Source organism: Pithys albifrons, chromosome 1 (assembly GCF_047495875.1).
Source record: "Pithys albifrons albifrons isolate INPA30051 chromosome 1, PitAlb_v1, whole genome shotgun sequence".
NCBI lineage: Eukaryota > Metazoa > Chordata > Aves > Passeriformes > Thamnophilidae > Pithys > Pithys albifrons.
Window position 1 is genome coordinate 52,298,082 of NC_092458.1, and position 20,850 is coordinate 52,318,931.

Genomic DNA, 20,850 nt, shown 5'->3' on the forward strand with positions numbered 1-20,850 from the left:
TCGAGGCTCCTCAGTAAAGACATGGACGTACTGGGAAAAGTCCAATGAAGGGTCATGACCATGGTGAAGAGTCTGGAGCATCTCTCCTATAGGGAAAGGGTTAGGGTTAGAGTTAGCTGGGCATGTTTAACATGAAGAAGAGGCTCATGAGCATCTTGCCAGTTTGCATAAATATCTGAAAGGAAAGCACAAGGAGGATGGAGCCAGGCACTTTTCAGTGGTGCCCAGTGACAAGAGGCAATGGGCACACATAAGGTGGTTCTTCCTGAACATCACAACCCACTGGATACAGTCCTGGGCACCTCTCTAAGTAAGGGGATTGGACCAAGTGAACTCCAGAAGTCTCTTCCAATTTTTATAGTTCTGTGTTTTATAGAAAGGCACTGCACATTTTTGGTTTAAATAACTAAGAAATTCTGCAGGATTTGTTATTTATCTACAGCTTCATTTTTTGTTAAAGTTATGTTCCCTTGATTCCAGATAACTTTTTCGAGAGAAAGACTACAGGTTTTTCAGTTGAATATCCTACTATACGGGACATAATTTATCATTTACTGCTAAGAATTAGACTTCTAAACAGGTGAAGTCTGCACCTACTTTCATAATGAGACTGTGTAGGTACATCCTTTGAACCCATGACCCCAGGCTTTTTCTTTCATTTTTCAGTGAAGACAGAATGTAACATGACTGATGTCTTAGCTAAGAGGCTTAGGAAAGGTGCAAGGTCATGTGTCATTTTCTGTACGCATTGTTACTTAGTGACAAAATAACTCCACTGAGTATTCTGTGTTCTACAGTTTTCAAGTTTCATCTGAAATAGGAATTCAGGCTTTTTAAAATAAATGTTCAGATCTATATGGTTCTTTTGAAGCCTGTATTTCAAGGGTATTTTTTGCTGGGTTTTTTCAGTAGGATGATGTATTTTAGAAGATTTTTTTTTAATTTAGCGTACAGATGCACAGACATGATTTTTCTTACAGAAAGATTGTGGATAGCAGATTATATCAAGACCGGTGGCAGAAATGGAAATGTGTATAGCAATTCATGAATGTAGATTATTTCAGTGGCACCTACCAGGAATGTAATTGTTTCAGAGTCCTACAGAGTAGCTCCATAGGATCCAGTCCACATTTTTAAGAAGTGCTGTTATGTAGGCTTCTAGTCGTGATATTTGTAAAACAGTCCTGTCACGACTCTTCTCAGGATTCTAATTTCAGTCAGGTCATTGCCACAGATGGGGATAGTTGACTACATTTGAATGTGTGTATGAATCTCTATTTGATGGAGATGGTAAAAGCGATCTGTCTAATATCTAAAACTCCTTTGAGGTATTTGTCTGTCTGTATGCTGGCAACCACATCTATTAATTTTAGAGTCATGTTAATAAGGTTGTGGGATGTGGAGACAAGAGGAACTGCCAAGGGTAGTAGATGAATTCTGTGTGATTCAAGGTGCTTCAGCGCTTTGTGTCCTAGTCTGAGAGCTCAGGGCAGCTGGAGCATCAGATGAGGTACTACTGATGAAACATTATCCAGTTCAGATGCTGAAGCCATATGTATGCCACCCATGTGATAGATGTAGCATAGAGACAAAACTTTAAAGGTGGGTGGTTCTTGACACGTAACATTCCTTTTTAGTTGCATAATACCTGAAATAAGACATGTAGTTTTGAAAAAGCTTTTGGTTTAATATGATGATCCAACTTCTGGAGCCATGAGATCTGTCTGTGTGTTTTGAGGTCCTTTGGTTGGATTCTTGTGTTATTAGCATGATAACATCTTGCATCTATTTCTCTCTTTCTGTCCATTCCCAGTGGCCTGCTCTATCTTTTTCCAATGAAAGCAGATGTTCCCATTTTCTATCTTCTGTATGCTTTCCTTTCTATTCCAGTGCCCTCCACAAATAAAAATCTAACTGCTTATTTTCTTTTATTGCCTTTTAGTCTGGATATTTACGTCACCCGTTCAGCTATTTCTATTAATTACCCCCTGCTGTGGAATTTTTTTTTCTTGTTGGAAACAGATAATTGTCATGTCTCTTGGGCTTCTGGGAGTTTATGTTTTTGCTACTCTTTAAGTTAATTAGCTGTCCTGGTTTAGGAGTGGTTCTCCCTAACTTAGTTAACCCCCATCCTCTGCTTGCTCCCCTCCGGTACGAGATATAAAAGGCAGAGATCACAGGTTGAGATAAAAATAACATATTGGAAACCGCAGTGAGATAAGAAAACAAACCAAAGGTGATTTACAGGCAAAAATTACTCACCAGCTGGGACAGTGAACAATATGGTGGACAGACTATCGGTGCCCACGTGTTTCCCGCAAGCCGGAGGCAATGAAAAACAATGGCAGGCAGACCATCTGGTCGGGACCAGCATTACCCCACTACTCTGTTCCACACTTGTTCCTCCAGAAAAGGAACACCCCCCCACCCCTTCGGAGAAGTGGAAGAGAGTCCCTTTTTCCCACCTCCCAGCCATGACATAAGATGGTATTGAATAGCGGAAAGTCATGGCCAGGCCCACATGGCTCCGGGCTTCCCCCCTCCCACCATGGCTACTATGAAAAATTAACACTATCCTTGACCAAAACCAGGACATCATCAAGGGAGGTAAAAATTTCTAGAGGCAGTAGGAGGTATCAAGAGGTTTCACTGAGAAGTGCAACATTTCAAACAAGAAAAGTAATATGTATCCTCTACTTCTTATTGCTGCCACCTACCTAAGGATGTGACCTGAATTCTCCTGCAGAAGTATCATGTAAGTTTGTAGTCATTTAGTTTGTTGCATAGTTGTAGAACTGTGCATACAGTTCCTGCATGAATTTCCTAGAGTAGATATGTTTTATGCTTATACATTTTTCCTTAGTGTTAGGATGCCTGAAGTAGTGCTGTAACATTGTGCATAACTCCCTCTTGAGTGAAAATTTCTGGGGGAATTAGCCAGTTCATTTGCAGAATTGTTTCTTGATTTGGAAGTAGGGAGTTAAATAGTGTATGTTTAACTGTTGATTTTTTTGTATGTTTGCGTATCTGTGTATGATCTGTTATAAGACTTGAATAAATATTTCTTTCTAATTCTGGAAAGAGCAAACATAGTTTTTTCCTATTTCTGCTCCTATTAATGTCCAGTTCAAGGATGTAAGGGCACATTTAAGCAAATTAATAAATTCAGATAATTTAACTTCTGTTTATTGTGACTGCAAAGGAAATTATTTTGTTTCTTGTAAAATAATGATTTGCAAAGTTTCTAGGTAGCCATAAAGCCTTACTGTCTTTTCATTATGTAAGGCATGAAGATAGCATGGAACCTGTGCTCCAGGGTTGTCCAGGTCTTCTAGGGCAATCTGCAATTCTGGCAACACAGGCAACTCAAAAGCATGCTTTTAGGAATTACTGTTTTCAGCATGTAATTGTTAAGAAATCTGAGTGACCTGTTAGGTGTGTAACTGCATGAGAAAACAGGGGCATGATTCTGAGACCTGTAGCCCCTTGACATGTCTTTATGGGTTCAGTAAGGGCTCTTTTAAAAGCATAACTAGGAAAAGTGAACCTTTCGTGATAACCTTCTGTTAATCCAGTAGCTCAAATATCATTCAATTCATTTGGAACATGGGATATTGAGTTCTCACATTTGTAGTTAAAACCTGCTTTTGCTTTCACATGTGTAGTAAGAAGTGTGTGGTTTTCCTGGTACAAGAGAATGCTAACCATTCTGTTAAATGTGTGCTAAAAGGAATTGAAGGCCAAACATGTTTTGTGAGTAGAGTGCTAACACAGAGAAAACATGAGGTATGTAGCTTAGTAACCCATTTGCCAGGACCCTGGATGTCAGTCCCTCCAAGGACTGCTTTATGTCTTAGCTCAGTGATTTCATTTTGCCTGAATACCAGATTCTTTTCTGCACTGTGGCATGTCCTCAAGAGCATCATCCTGCCTAGCAGGAGTAGAGTAGTAAAAGTGATCTAAGAGATGATTCAAATTTGTGTCTCCACCAGCTCAGAAGGGACTTGAATGAAGTTCCTTAATTCCTATGTGAGGTCTTTAGGTCCTTTTCTCTTGGGTTGTATCCTAGACTACAAAGCTCAAAGACCTCAGGAAGTTCTTTAATCTGTGTCCCAATCTTAGGCAAAATTCATCATGCTTAGAAAAATGTTTTTTAAGAATGACATAGGTCTCAAGTATCTCTCTTAACATTTTTGGAATTAATTTGAACTTAGGGAAATCCTCTTGATAATTCATGTTTACATCTAGTTTTGTCAAGAATCATCACTGAGCTAGAAATTTTAATCTATGTCTTCTTGACAGGACTTCTCATCTATATCCATCTCCTTCGGAAGTCAGTAGCATATTATTACAGCATGTTTTCTACTCTCAAATATTTGAAGCATGAATAACAATTTGGAACAATCATACTGTAAAAGCTTGAAAACTAATTTCATTTGTGGAATAGTACAATTGAATAAACAGTGGGAATATGTTGGGTAAATAACAATTGGCAGTGAAGCTTTGTGCTGAGGGAAGAAGAAAGAAAGGGGGGAAAAAAGGACAACCAGATTGTATTTAAGGAAAGATTTGTGTGGGTTTGATCTTTTAGTTTGTTGGCAAAATAATTGTAGTGGTCTCTACTAATACCTTATCAAGCTTATGCTGTTATTTTAAGTGAAATTCTTATGACAATGTGTGAATAATGAGAAATGAATTCAGCTTACATAATGATTTGGTAAATCCTGTTTTATGATTTATTTGCTGAAAAGAAACAATAGGCTGAAATCTCTAGCATTGTTAACACATATTTATACAGTCACTTTGTGGTATTTTGTAATAATGTACTTACGTGATATGCTTAAAAATATATCTTTTTGGCGGTATATACTCATTTATATATTAAGGTAATTATATTTTTTAAAAAGCCAGTGGTCTTTGATAATTTTGGTGCATATGGTTAGACAAAAGCAGTCACAAAAATTTAGATTTTAGGTTGGTTCTTTATTGCTTAGTGTTGAAACATATTGACATATTTTTTAAGATTTGCTATTGTTAAAATCCCGATTAAGAATGCTAACGAGGCCAGGGTAACAAAAGGATATTGCATGATATTTTAAATATGACCCCTTAGCATTAGCATTTTGCTCAGGTTCTGTATATTAAAGCAAAAAAATCTAGGATGCTAACATGCTGACAATTTTGACTGAAGTGCAAAAGTTTTGAAAATACAAGCAATAAATGCAAAACCTCTCTCTTTTTTGACTGTTTTATGATATGTTCTTTTCTCTGTGAATTCACTATGCTTAATAGTAAGTATGCTTTCTGAATTCATGAGTGTTTTTTCTCTAAATATTAAGAATTAACTGTGAGTGTATTTGTGTTTACTTTGGCAGTAAAAAGAGAGGAGGAAGATTTTGAAGAAAAGAAATCCATTAAGAAACGGATCAAAGAATTAAAAGTTTTGGACCCAAAGATTGCGCAGAATCTGTGTAAGTAGATTCTTGGGAGGTTTTTTTTATTTTTAATTTTTTCCTTTCACAAAATAATGTATAAATGTCCCATAAAAACGCCTTTCCCTTTTGTCTCATTACCTGGTAACTACTTCTTGTTTAAAGTGTGTCAGAATATGCGAATATTATTTTTAAGTCCAAGCCTGGGAGTTGATACAACTGAAACACTTAAAAAGACCCAGAAAACAGTTAAAAATTATTCCTTGTTCAAGACTGTATATATTGCAGTGCAAGCATGCAGCTGTATTGTCTAGTTATCTATCTATATTTCCAATGTATTCGTCAAGGAATACTGTCTGTCCGTGCCCAGCATTTTCCCATCCCCTGACAAAAAAAGACAATAATGTCTACAGGGTGTTTAGCCGTTTCATGCACTTTATAGAATGAAGGCAATAATCAGCATATGCAATAAAGAAGATAAAGTTTTGGAGAATGGAGTGCTACGAAGAATAGATTCCTAAATGACAACAGAGATAAAATGAGAAGTGATTGGATTATAGGGAAGGACTAAGGAGTGTTTATAAGCATTTGGTTTTCTGTTTATATGGTTCTGGTTTGTTGTGGTGCTTCTTTAAGAGTAAGCTCTGACAAGGCTGTTGAAGAAAAAAAATGTAATTGTCACCTCAGCACAAAATATTGTAACTGCAGTGATTCTTCTGCAGAGTAAACTTGTCACTGACTGCTTATGGAAGTCTTCTGTGATGCTGGATGTTGTGCATAACAAATGGATGGGGAAGGCTGGAACTGAAGTAGAACAGAAATTAAAAAAACATTAAAAATTACTACCTCTTACCTGTATTACTTTGCATAGTGTTTGTTAATCTGGAGATGCTATAACCTGTTTTACTGGTGTTTTATAAGTAGAAACAAGGTTGCCGTTGTCTTGCATTTTTCATTATTTGTGGAATCTTTATTTTAGCAATTTTCCTTGGATCTTTCCGAGTGCCTTATGAGGAGATCAAAATGATGATATTGGAAGTAGATGAAACACAACTGTCAGAGTCCATGATTCAGGTAAGGAAAAAGACATTTAAAATCCCAGTATTTCAGGGGAAGCTTCTCGGTAGATAGTAACCTGCAGCTGAAAAGACCTCTTAACGTAAACTTTTGGCTAATAAATCACTGCAATATTATGGTGAACTGCAGATTTTTCAATATTTGTAATGTTAATATTTTTATGAAAGCAGCTTGTGCTGCTTTGGACTGGTGTGGAGTTTTGTTCACAGAGAACTGGTATGAGGTTGTGTTTTGGATTTGTGTTGAACGCAGCGTGGATAATATAGAGATGTTCTTGTTATTGCTGAGCAGACCTTACAGAGAGCCAAGGCCTTTTCTGCTTTTCATACTGACGTGCTGGAAAGGAAGTTGAGGGTGCACAAGAGGCTGGGAGGAGAGACAGCCAGGACAGATGACCCAAACTAATCAAAGGGGTATTCCATACCATATGACATCATACTCGGTATATAAAGTATGTTGAAAGTCAGTGTATCCAATAACCTCTCTATGTACTTCTTGGCATCAAAATTGAGTCCAAAGTGGTCTTAACAGTGCTTGAGTCTGTTTGTATCTGCTTTTGGAAAGGAGGGAACAATTTTGTTTAAGAAAAGGGTAAGACAAGTTGAAGAGCCAAAAATGAGGTTAGGAATAATATCCTAATATCCTACAACAGTACTGTGATGTTGGCAGCTGCTGTGATTGTGCGGAAGTCAATGTAATGGAATACAAGGTATAATGTCCTGTATGAACACAGTCATATAAATGACTCAAGAATATAGATTGTATTTTTTTGCCAAGTGCTTAAACACTGGAAGGTGTAAATCAGATGGAACTTCAGTAGAACTTCTGCTGCTCCAGATTTAGTTTGCAAGTTTGGATGTAATAATTTTTATCAAATGGTTTCATCCATTGCTTGTTTCTGAGTAAAACAACCTTCTAATAACTTTGAAAGAGGGACTATTTGAGTTTAAGCTTGAAAAAGGACTTAAGACACCCATCTACCTTTGAAAGTGGCAGAATAATGTGCCTCATTGCTTCAAAAATTTGGTATCCATTTTCATATATACTTAGATTACTAAATAAATGTAATTATACAGCTGTATGTCTCTACTTCTAGCTTTAGAAACCACAAGTATGCATTATGGCCATGCTATAAAAATGTGATCCTGTGTATTTCATGATTCTGAGAAGAATGAAAGCATATATAGATTTGCAAGCATACAGCGATTTTTCTTCATTTATATAAGATACCTTATACAGTACATTACTTCTCCTTTCTGGAAATTTCTTGCCTTTATCAGGCTTTTTTTATCTAGCTTTGGATATTGTTCAGTGTGTCCTAGTATCAGTGTTTCTGAAGTTGAAAATTTGTCCTTAATCCAACTCGTTATGCTTGAAAATAAAAATGTATTTTGTCTCAATCTCTCCCTGCCTTCCCCCATTATCTCGCTTTCGTCTTCAGTTAGAAGTTAAATCTATTGCTGAAGTTGTAAAAACTCCGAAAGTCATGTTGAAATCCAAAAATTCATTGACTAATTATTAAAATGTTTCTTGTGACTTAATCTAAATTATTTCTCCTGCTTATTCTCTGTTTGATATTCAAAATGTGTTTCGTCTTTAGCTGTTCAAAAGCTTTATCTGAACACCATAGAGCCACTTTGATATCAGCTGCTCCTTCAGTTTTGGTTGCTTTTTTTTGTTTGTTTTCTGATGCTCAATATTGAAAATATTCATGCAACACTTGACTGTTTTTGTTTTTTGGACAAAGTTTTGTGGTTGATTTTCCTACATGTGAAAACTATTTCAACATCAAACAACATTTTAATCTCACTAAAGATTAGAGAATTGTATATTTAGAGCTATTTGTGTGGAAAAGAAATAGGTCTGTTATGAATTTGTAATTTAAAATTTATCGGTTTACACTCAGTACCCTTTGATTTTTGCTCAGTGTTACTGAGTTAGTGCTGGACATCTTCATCTAGAGTTAATAAATGTAGTATTTTTTACAAACATATTGTCCAAACATAATATGACTGCTGTCATGCTGAAAATCAGTTTGACCATGTCCAAATTAAGATCATAAAATTTAAGTTTACTGTTTTAAGCATCATCATTCATACATTTTTAGTAGTTTTCCTTTTTCTTACCAAAATGCTTATTTGAGCACGGACACTGCTGAATCATTCTACCAACTTAGGGAAGTTTTTTGGCTATTACTTAGAGTAAAATTCTTTCTTCTTAAACTAGAGAAGTATGTTAAGCAAAGCACAGGTATGACTTTTTCTCTCTGTGGGCCCAGAGAGATAATTTTTATATCTTAACTGGGTGAATTTAGGAAATTACGATTTTTAGTGGATATTATTAGAGGTTTTTATAGAGGCTTCCACTAACTAAATAAAATCTTTTCTGTTTATTGTATATCCCCAAAGTTATTTACTTGAAGAGTAAAAAGAGAGATTTTGAGAACTGAAATGTCTGCCTTTTCCATTAAGTAATAGGGAAGTGCTGGAGTTAGTCTTTCTGATTATTTCTTGGAATATGGTAGTAGGTGGTGGGATGGCTGTGTTTGCCTGACTGGGTGCAGTGTTAAAAGGATTGAACTTTCAATTCATTTCAAAAGAGTGATCTTACTAGTAAACCAGGGAGTATTTTACAGAAGAACAGTCTGTCATGTTTTTCTCATTGTGATGGAAGCTTAGCCAGTGTGTAACCAGGAACACAAAAGTCATAAGCTGAGAAAGACAAACAGGATAGGGGGACTGACTATTGACTAGAAGTTATAGCAGTTGTCTTGGGAACGGACAGAACTGAGCTACTGACTCAAATTATGTACCATAATTAAATGTTTGAGAAGTTCTCTACCTCCAATGTCTCAGAAAAGCTGTTTTTAGCCAACCTAGCAGAATCTAATTAGAGTGGGATTCAGGTGCCTAAATGTGTCCCTGTGTAGATACACATGTCTAAGTGTTCAGGAAGCACCAGAGAGTTAGAGGATTCTTCAGATGACCTGATGAAGGTGAAATGTTTAGATTCCGATACCTGTGTTGACAAGACGTTCACTTGTGTAAGCTTCCAACATCCCCACACGGACATCTGAATTCAGCTGAAGCTGAATCCCAGCTCTGAATTCCTACTTCTAGCAAGTTTTCAGGCTAGTAATGTAAGTAAGTGTAATGGGTTTAAGCCTTTGTTTTGAAATATGAGAAAATAAATAATCCTTTTTCAAAATACTCTTTGTCTAGCGTTTTTTTCTCTAGCATTTGACAAAATCTTGCTATGCTTAAAATGGATATGTTACACTTGAATTTCTTGTTCTGTTTGTTATATAGTGTTCTGTTTTTTAGTACCTAACAAGCATATTCGTTCTTTAAAAACAGTGTTTAAAAAAACACTACAGAAGTGTCTGTAGAATCAGCAAAAGGTGTTAACGAGCAGTATTGCATCACTTGCTTTTTATACTCAGTTAATTTTGTGTGTTGCCTATTTACATTCTACTGTCTTCAGGGAAGAGTGTTGTCTTTGGAGTATGTGGTAATAGTGCGTATATAATACCATTTGCATACAATAGTACAAGCAACATAGAATCTGAGATTTTAAAGCGTATTTTACTTTTCTTTATAGAATTTAATAAAACACCTTCCTGAACAAGAACAATTGAATGCATTGTCTAAGTTCAAGAGCGAGTATAACAATTTGTCTGAGCCAGAGCAGTTTGGAGTTGTGGTGAGTTCTGTTTTATTATGACTTCTTTTCTGTCCTTTCTTGAAATGCGGTTTTAATCTAATATAGAAAAAAAATGACAGCTGCTTCATTCTAAATGTGAGGAAGTTCCAGACTGGGAGAAATATAAATGCTGCTTTTCCCATCAGACTTTTATTGGACATGTGCCTGGATGTAGAAGGCCTGATTGTTGAAATATTACTGTTGGAATGATTTTGGATTCTCTTTTTATAAAAAAAAGTAATTAATTTTGCAAAAAACCCAAACCAAAACAAATCCCCCTTTTTTTTTCCTGTGGCAATGTTTCACTGGGAGATACAGAGCTATCTTTGAATTTCCATAGCTAAAATAGTTTGACTTGACTCTTGTTTGCATTAATAAATCTTAACTTTTTCACTGAAGTTTTCTACACTGTTTTTCTTTCTCTTCCCCATATAAATGAGAAGAAAATACTGTAGTAATCATGCTAACATATTCTGCCCCCTGCCTCCTATGCTTTATTGTATTTTATGTCAAGAGTTCATGTAGTTACATTTTTCCCTTCCCAGCGAGAAAATATGCTGACTTCAGAGAACAAGCTGCAAGTATTTTTAATTTCTGTTCAAGGGGAAAAGTTTTTAATAAGTCAGGTTTTTTTGCTCCTTCATTATGAAATCCTATGCATTTGCTTTTCATTGTCCATTTGGCTCTCTTGTCTCTTTTGTTTTATGGTTGCCCAGGGAGCGGGCTGAGAAGGTCTACTCATTTCTTTAGGGACTGCTCTTGACACTAATACAAATTTTCACATTATTGTTAGTTTTGTTGGTTTTATTTTTCTTAAATATCTTGGTTTATGCCTTGTTTTCTGCTGTCTGTTTTAAAAGAGGAGAATCAAACTTCAGTATGCAACTCGGGGCTTAAAGTTTTATCTTTTAGGTGAGTAGTGTCCTCTAGTTATGTTTTCTTAGAGAATTTGGAGATCCCATGTTAATTTGCTCTAAAGTTGTGATTAAGGGAACAATTAAATTAAATAAGTCCCAAGGAAGAGCCTAAATAGTAAGTAAATGCCTAATTACTACTTGTGTGATAATAAATTTTTTTTTATGATGGAAAGCTGTTATCTTTCTGGCTTTGAATTCCAAGTCAAGGTTTGATATTCTGAAAGAAGCAGCTACACACTTAGTGAGATATTGGCCTTCTGTGACTGTTACAGTATTGTATGTTTTAAGCAAAGTTAATTAACATTTGTTGTTGGCTTAAAGGCATTGAGGGCATGACTAAACAGTTCAGGTTCTCTTCATGAATGTGTCTTGTGTTTTTGGGGGTTTGTTTGTTTGGCTGCTTTTTTATCTTTTGGTTGTGAGGGTTTTTTTTGGAGTGACTCTATGGGTTGCTTTTGTGGTTTATACATTCTCCTCTTTTTGTTTAAGTTATTTATCACTTTTATGTTTTCTGTTCATTCATCAGTAAGTATAAAATAAATCCTTTATTGCCCTTATCTTCTCTTCCAGACTGTAGGTTTTCTTTAGATAAACTACTTCATTTTATTGTAGGTTCTTTCTTTCACTTACTCTGGGCTAATGTCTGAGAACACAGATATTGTTATCTGTTACTGTGGAGTTTGGTTTTTGTTTTGGGGTTGTGGTTGGTTTTTCAGAGCGGGGCTTGCACAGATTCATGAACTGTTTTATGAAAACTGTATTAAAGTGCTTACACTTTAACTTAGCTTAGTAACATTATCTTAAGTTAATGTTATATTGGATGCTGTATTTTGTTGCTGAAATTTATGATGAAGTATGCTTGTGCTTGACAAAACTTAAATAATTGCATTTTGTTTTACCATAGTTCTCATTTTGTACTTGGTGTTACAGCAATAAACTTTCTCCAAAACTTTCTTAAAACCTCCTTAACCTTCATATTATTTTCTTGGAAGTTTCATTGGTTATTACTGATATTGGGTGATATCTTTTATAAAACATTTTAATGATGAAGATTATCTTTGTGTTTAGAAATGAATAGTCCTATGACAGCACACTTGCAATATGAGACCCATAGGAGATGAATGGGGCTTCACCTAGATGTTCATCTTGGTGACTGTTGACAGAAAATTCTTTTTTGGTGGTTTTTACGTTTTTTTACCTGGTGCTTTCTCCAATGGACAGTATGAGTGTTGTGTTGCTTTAGGACTTAAAACTTAGCAATAGTGATTTGTTTTGCAGCTAGTTCTTTCATACTGAGAAAAAAGTACTGGGGTTTAGAGAGTATTTTTTCTAATTTTTGATGCAGCGTCATCATATCAAATAAACAATGTTTAAGAAGTAGATCATTTAGTCATGTTAATCTCATTTGTATTTACTGAAGTTGACATAATAGCTGCTAGTCAGAAGTATTAATAATGATTGATACTTTCAGTGTGTAATCTATTTAATGGATTTTCATTGGTGAACTGTTCCCATATCACTGTTAAATATATTAGGGAATATATAGGGAATATATAGGGAAATTAGGTACAAGTGTGTTGTTCCAGGTGTTCAGAACTTGAATGTCTAGCAGGCGTCCCTATGCCTCTAGGTCTGATATCTCAGGGCATTTTTGCAGTCACAGAGGTGCATGGCAATGTTTGGTCACATATCAGGTGGCTCCAGACCTTTGCCCCCACCCTTCTCAAGTAATTTGGGGATGCAGTTTATTTAGATGTGTCATAATATTCAAAATATAATTATTTAGAGAATCACATGCTGTTAGGGTAGGCTAGGCTTTCTTGCTGTTCCAGCTAGACTGTTACATAACTGTAATTCTCCAACTCTCCAGCAACACACATCTATCTCTCCTCCCTCTCTTGCCTACAAGGCAATGCTAAGACTTCATATGCTAGCTGCTTGTTGCACCAGGAATCATTCAAAAAACTAGTTCAGATTCGATAATGCTACATGGATGGAGCTGAATCCAGTAGTGTATTCCAGCATGACACAACAGGAAGGGGTTGCCCAGAGAATTTGTGGATGTCCCATTCCTGGAAGTGTCCAAAACCAGGTTGGTTGGGGCTTTCAGCAACCTGTTCTAGTGGAAGGTGTCCCTGCCCATGGCAGGGAGGTTAAAATGTGATGATCTCTAAGGTCCCTTCCAACTCAAACTCTTCCATGATTTTCTGTAGACTCATCAGTGCCTGTAATCCTTAGTAGTGTAAAATGATCCTGGACCATATTAAATTTATTCTCTAGTTTGATATTCATAAATGCAATTCTGTTTAAAAAAATATTGACATTCTTTATAAATACTTCTGATGTAAAAATTTGCTAATACTTGACAAGATGCTATTAGTAGACATTTGACCTTGCATTTAGGCAAGTGTACTAGCAGTCCCATACCTGAGAATACTATTTCAAGATCCACATGATAGCTCCTGCTTTTTTTCTTTTCTTGTAATTTGAGGCATTTGGAAAGATGTTCCCATATTGCCTGGTAGTGAAAAAAAAGACACTTCTCCTTGATCACTTATATTTACTGAAATATAAAATTGTTTCAGAAATAATTAATGCTCAGGCCTTGTGAAATACACTGATAGCTAACCCAAATAGAATTTGGCAAGAAATGCTCATGTGTCTTCACAGCTTGTTCGTTGATGGATGTGTTTTTAATGAATTTGTACCAAAGGAAAAGATTTCACTAGAGTAAATTGAAGATTAGAGTGAGACCTGATGAAGGCTAGTTTGTCTTAAATAATTCAGCACCCACTTAAATTCATCAATTCCATATTCAACTGATGGTTTCACCTGTATGTCCTCACTGAGGATAACTCAAAATGTATTAATGTTTTTTCACTGTTGTCTGGAAAATATACTATCACTATTTCTGCAGAGGTGTAACTCTGCCTTTCTGTAATAGTTAAAGTTTGGATACAGCCATACTTAGGGACATTTTGGTTTGTTTCAAATTCTGGCATGTTAAGGTGCAACTGGGCTGTGAGCTGTTGATTGTGCTAATTTCTGTCTGTAAACCTTATCTCCTTTGTCTTCTAGATGTCATGTTTATCTGCTCCTCTGCCTTGTCAGTGTTCTCTGTGAGAGAACACAGCCTTTCCAGGAGTGTTACGAGAGATTAACTTTCTATTATATACCATCCCTGAGAGTTAAAAAATCTGTATGCAGTCAAGTTACTGAAGTTGTTTAAAAGGAGAACGCCCTTAACTCCTGTAACATTGATACAGTTTAAACCCTGAACCTGTATAATGGTGGAGAACCAAACTTCAGAAATATCTTGTGAAAGTGGCCATCATGATCTGACTGTTTGCAATTGCCATTGGATTGCTCTGGATTGGATTGGGTTATGTTATTTTCTGTGTGTCACTGAAAGATTGTGATGCCAAATTATAGAGCAGCGCTCCTGTAAATCCTTCAGTACCAGCAGGGCTTGCTCTTATCCTTGTTTAGTTCCAGTAAAGCTATTTTGGGTAGTTAATCTAAAGAACAGTTTAAAAATTTTTGTCTTACTGTTGTCTGATGTTAATTCAGATAGCTGGAAGTGCATGGTTGTTATTTGTTCTAGCACATACATAGGCTAGCTCAGTTTTCTTCTTGGCAGATAGCTCTGCAGCTTCAGATCAGGAAGGTTGTTTCTCTGAAGAGTTCCCATCTTTTGCCTTCAGCCATTCACTTTGCAGATTCCTGTAAATGTCTCAAGAGCCTGTCCTGAATCTGATTTGATGTTTTTTTCCTTCACTAGTGATATAAGCTACTCTCTACTGTTCATGTTGTGCTTTAAACATAATAAGGAAAACACTGATGTGTTGAGTAAGGACCATGATCAGTACATAATCCTGCCATTTTGACTCTCAGCAGCTTTTGAGGGTTTTGCAGAACTGAGTGGCCTAAGTCGAGTGAGGTGTCCAAATGACTGGCTAGTGTAGGGCAGCTGTGCTTAAAGAATCTTGGGTTAGTACTTCTTAAATCCCTAGAGCTTAAAATAGCCCAAGTCCTTTAGGACTTGCTTTCCTTGTGATCATTTTGTAGTAATGAGGAACTTTCTCCAAGATAAGCAAGCTGTCTTCCACAACATTCACTTATGTGACATTTCATGTCAGACTGTTTTTACCACAGACTATCTGTGGTTCCAAGTATCCTAAATAACCATACACATAAAATTCCCCAGTCATTTCTGAATTCACTGTTGACAGAACTACAGAAGATCTACGGTGGAATGCTTTTTCCTTGCCAGTACTGTCGTCATCATAGACACATACCTTCCTGCTTGGGAAATTAACTGGGATACACCTTGTTGGTCAGTAGAGAAGGTGATACTAGATAGGAATGTGCTGGAGGCCTGAGCTTTTTTGAAATGGCTCATGTTTGTCACATCAAAGATGCCATAATCAGCTGGTCTGTTAGCACTGGTTAAATAGCTATGTAACATCAAATTCCACTTTTATGTGGCAGTTGTTATGATGTTTTGACCTGATGAAAAATACAAAGCCTACTGTCATGATTTTCAAACATTCCAATCCAGACCTTCATCATGTGTCTGTATCTTCATAGTCTGTATTTTGGAACACTCCATGCTGTAGACTTTGTTTTCATTAGGAGGTGGATTCTTGGTAGTAGCCAGACAGAAAATGAGGCATTTATTTTTTAATTAAGCTGATCCCATTTTTCCATCTGGAATACAGTTAGATCTGATTTACTTTTAGAAACTTTTCTCCACTTGGTTTGATATATTGTTTGATTTTAAGTTCCTCAATGATATCTGCCCTTGATTTCTGATATAAATGTCTTTATTTTTACTGTCTGTGTGAATTGGAGGTTTTACCTATATTAAACTTCTGAGTTGGTTTCCCATGAGGAAAACTTTTCAGTTTAGTGGCATCTGCTCCATATGTGTCTTTTAATGAAAATAGCCTTTCAGACATCTGTTAGGCCTGCTAAAAATAGAAGAATTTGGGAAATTTAGACTCTCCCCATCCTGGATGATTCCTTTTTAGGAAAATATCATTGTCTGGATTTAACTTGAAGAAACGAAAGCTGTCTCTGCATTCCATACTGATCAAGATGTCAGGACATCTAATTGTATTTTTTGGATAAGGCAAAAAAAAGGACCACTTTCTTTTTGTTGTAGAACATACCTTTCTGTGAATTTCAGCATGAAGACTGTAAACTCAGCATATTTTGACAGCTGTGTTGTAGACCCTATTGGAATTCTGAGATCTGTTCACTGCTGGTCCATCTTTGTTGAACATAATGCGATCGAAAATAGTACCAGGGATTTTCTGCACTGTGTATCAGTGCACTGTCATCCACAAGTCAAGGGAAGGCTGCCTGTGTGTATCTAGGAGGTTACTGATAGGTGTTGTCCCTGTGTCACTTAAAATACATTCCCTTCTCTTCTGACCTGAATATCCTTTAGAAAACTCTTGGATTTGCAAGAAACTTAGTATTGCAAATTTAAGCTGTTTATAATTCAACTTGAAGAAACAGAGTAGCAGGACATGCCCTCTGTCACTGCAAATATGGCTGAAAAGTCATGAATTCTATTGCTTGCATGTATATATATATGTATGTGCGTGTGTTTATATATAGAGAGGTTTTTTGATTTCTCATAAGTAATTTTGAGTTGACAGTTGCTCACTTTATTGTCATTTATTTGAGGAAAAACTGTGTGTCAAATGTGAAGAAAGATGTACTATTTCCATGAAGCCATAAAAACATCTCAACAAAAATACTGTTCTTGTGTTGTGAGTTGACTTCCCATACACTGAAGTAATGTTTGATCTTTCCAGAATGCTGCTGGTCTTCACTAAGATTTAACTATGTTGGCTGTCCATTTCAAACTGAGCAGGATGTTCTTTTATCTTCTTTAAACATGATAAAACGTCTGTTAAGGTATCAGTCCTTCCTTATTTGAAGCTTTTTTCCTGCTTTCAAATGCCTGAGTCTAAATAAAAGAATCAGGAATTCACAGGAATTTTTAGCTACACACTCTGTGGGGTTCACTGATGCTGCAGTGGTGAAAGCCATACATTCTTCACAGGGGTTGCCGTTCCAGTTTACTCTCTTTAGTCATCTTGGCTGTAACTGATACTTTACTTTTTGGATGTGAACACTTTCAGGTGGTCTGACAGCCTCAGCACTGTTGATGCTTTTAAGGAAGGTACGAAACTGAAGCCCTTGCAGTGTTTTTCTCTATGAGCTTGTGACAGGAATGAATCCTCTTCAGTGATCAAAATGTAGTGTCAGTGTAACTTCTGAGACCTGTTCCTTTATTTGACACCAACAAAGAACTCAGATTGTACACTCTTTTAGTTGTCTTCTGATTTATGCTGTATTTGAGAGAAAAAGCCGTCTTTACTGTTGGGTGTAAGATCTGTGAGAACTACTACTGGGTAGCTCAATTCTTGTGTGTCCTGGGTTGAGCTGGCAAAATGCCAACTGTCCAGGACAGAGTGAAGAGGGTTCCTCCTCCCCCCAACCAGCCAAGGGAAAAAAAGAAGAGGGAGAGGAAAAAAAAGACCTCAAACCAGGTTTATGCTGAAACTAACTACTTGTATTTATACAGAAAAGAGAAAAATAAGAGAAAACCACAATATAGCACACACTTACACAAGTTACATATATATAACAAGGAATAACTCCCCACTCCCCAATTAATACAAAGCCCATTACTCTAAATTCATAAGCACTCCAAAAGACACTCAGCAAGAAAGAGAAAGTATAACAACAAAATATTTCTACTTCCCTGAATGCAAACAAAATGCAAGCACAGGCAACAGGAGCAGGGCCTAGCATAGTAGAGGAGCTGCTAGATGTCCTCCTCTTAGTGCAGCCATGATGGAACTAACCAAGCCACTCCCACACACTGGATTTTACACCCTTTGAGATGATGTAGTATGGTATGGAATACAATATTACTGGCTGGAAGAAGTCAGCTGTTAGCTAGCTCAGCCCAGCTTAAATCAGCTGACAATCCTAGGCCTAGCTGAACTTCAAAACCTAAGTTTAGGCCCACCTGCCTAAACCCATAACAATGTGTCAGTTCCCATTTGGACTTTCACATAGTGAGATCATTCTTGTAGAATATTACTGGAAAAATAGAACAATTCATTACCCATACACTGAGTTCTGTGGCATGTCTAAGTTTCTACTTCAACTTCCCGTTATAGTTACTTGGATTGTATGTTTTCAGGATTCCACTATAAAAACCTAAGTAGACTTACATCCTTTATGCTGATTATAGAAAAGTCTAGGGTGTTAACATAAGCCTGTCAGCATTGCAACACTTAAATTCTTAGGATCTCTTGTGGTAAGGTGTATGAATTTTACAGTTTGAATACAGTTATAGACTACATATCACAAAGAAAGCCATATGTTACTAAGAGAACTCTCCATCTCTTACCTTCTCAATTATTGATTTGGCAAACAGGTAAACAAATAGGACCAACAACATGCATTGTGTATGGATTTCAGAGCATTTTGAATAAGAATAATAAGAGTAGCCACCAGTGGCATTTCAGTAGTGCTTCTGACCATGTGTTCCGGTTTCTAATTTTTTAAAGTACTTATTTCTGCATTCATCCTTAAGAATTACATGCTTATATACAGGACATCTTAATTTATTGTAGTTCAATTGGTTCTGAAAAACTTTTATGCATATATGCATGCTTATGTTTGTGCAACACATCTTTGTGGTCTAACATACCTGATTATTTCAGTTTCAAGGATCTGCCTGTGAAAAGCCAAGTGTCAATGGATGATGCATCTTCTATTGATTTTGTAGTATCTTGAGCTTGGTACCATTTAAAATCAATGCAACGTATACTGCTTGTTAGTTTCTGTGGTTTAGTATTAATGAATCATCTCTATTGCACCCAGAGTAGGGACAAATGTTAAAAATCTGGATAATTCAATGGCGCTTTGTGGGCTTTTTCTAGTGTAGTTTCAAATTTTTCCTGACTAACCGGGGAACTAAATTAAAATGTAGAATGCTGTTCTCAGTGTGCTGAGAAGTAGTAATACATGTACAAATCTAGTAAGATTTGAAGAAAAGGAGTTAAAAGTGATTCTTCCTGAAGGAGCTGGGAGAATGACTTCATGACACTTGCCTTAATATTCCTTTAGCTAGATATTCTTAAATTAGGTGTAAAGTTCTAAGAGTACTATATTAATTTTATGTGTATAGATATTTTTGCTTATATTTCACTGTGAAATGGCCTATTCAAATTCAAGTCCCACTATTCTTGCTTATCCGTTCATAAGTAAGAATTTTACCACACTTGTTGGATGCTATTTCATGTATAATAAGAATGGAATATCTGCCTGCAGTTGGTACTGAGTTAATAATGTTCAAACTGTACATTTTACTTTAGAACCAGGCTGGAGGTAGCCTGTGGACTAAAGCGCAACCACTGTGGTTGATTTTCAACCTAGTTTATCTGAAAGACACCCTGTTTTGTGTGGTCTGCTCTGTGAAAAAAACCAAAGTATGGTTAGTGGAAAGGATTACTTATTTTACATCAAGATTTCTTATCTGAACTAAAATGCAAATGGTATATTTACTTCAATGGGATGTTATCTGGTGGGGTTGCATGACTAGGCAAGCATTTCTGAAGTGGCTTAATAACATTAAATGTTAACTTTACCTGATTGTATTTTCTTCTACTGTCGAGTAAAACCTAAACTGTAAATCCCAGACTCATCTGCTTCTATATCATATCCTCTGGATTAGACAGCCTTCAGTTTCACTTTATATTGAAAATGAATGGAGTGTCTCCATTATCCTTTTCCCTGAGTTTGTGTTGGGATGATCAGTACCATATGACTTAGGAACATTGCACTGATTACATCAGGGTTGGGAAATATTCTGTAAAACCTTAGTTATCACTGTGGTTTGGAGTGGGATATTTCCAATTTAAAGGCAAAAGTTTAAGGCTGCTATATGAAACCTAGTACTTTGTAGGACAAGTACCAATATTATTGCTTCTTTTCTTGCATTGAGAAGTACTGCTAGCTGGAAACCATAATGTGTTCTTTATCGAGGAAAAAAAAAGGAAAACAAAATTAATTTAGGATTTCAGGAATTGTCAAGGAATTATTGTCTTGAACCTTGCCTTGTGACAACTATGGGGAAGGAGATCTTATGGAATTCATGAAATTGATGGGAAAATAGGAATAGGAAAAAATGAGATAAGTAGCTTCTAGAAGAATTTGAGAATAGTGTTTCTAGTGTGGATGTAGTAAAAAATGTGCAAAGTATGTCTGGAGTTATAATTCAGTGACTTCATATATAAGAAGATTGAAACTTCTGTTGAAAATGCACAACCAGTAAACCATACAAAAGGCCAAGTCTTTTGCATCTGATCTACAGAAGGTACTGTTTTCCTGGGAGCATTCTGCTGTACCTAATTAACTGTATTAGGTTAGTATACTGGAGTGTAGTGGGGTATGAATATTGGTATATATTAGTGTATGCTATATTAAGTGTTTCATAGCTGAGATTTTTCAAAACTGTTATTTTCCTGCAAGTTTATAATAAGATCTTATTGAAATCAGCTTTCAAATATTTGCACCAGAAAATGAAATTTGCCTTGTTTTGGTACATCCTGAGTTATACAAAATTTGTGAACTACTTTCATTTCTTTGCAACTACTGGGTCATAAACAGGGATTAGTTTTATAGGA

At 36.2% G+C, this 20,850-nt stretch overlaps 1 protein-coding gene across 2 annotated transcripts in view; it reads left to right on the forward strand.

Moving 5' to 3' along the window:
- DIAPH3 (diaphanous related formin 3) overlaps nucleotides 1-20,850 on the forward strand; it is a 214,861-nt gene that overhangs the window by 83,646 nt on the left and 110,365 nt on the right. For both annotated transcript variants that reach the window (XM_071570608.1, XM_071570618.1), the window contains 3 exons: nucleotides 5,376-5,471; nucleotides 6,412-6,506; nucleotides 10,110-10,211. In XM_071570608.1, coding sequence (XP_071426709.1) covers nucleotides 5,376-5,471; nucleotides 6,412-6,506; nucleotides 10,110-10,211 — 293 coding nt within the window. The remainder of the gene's footprint in view (nucleotides 1-5,375; nucleotides 5,472-6,411; nucleotides 6,507-10,109; nucleotides 10,212-20,850) is intronic.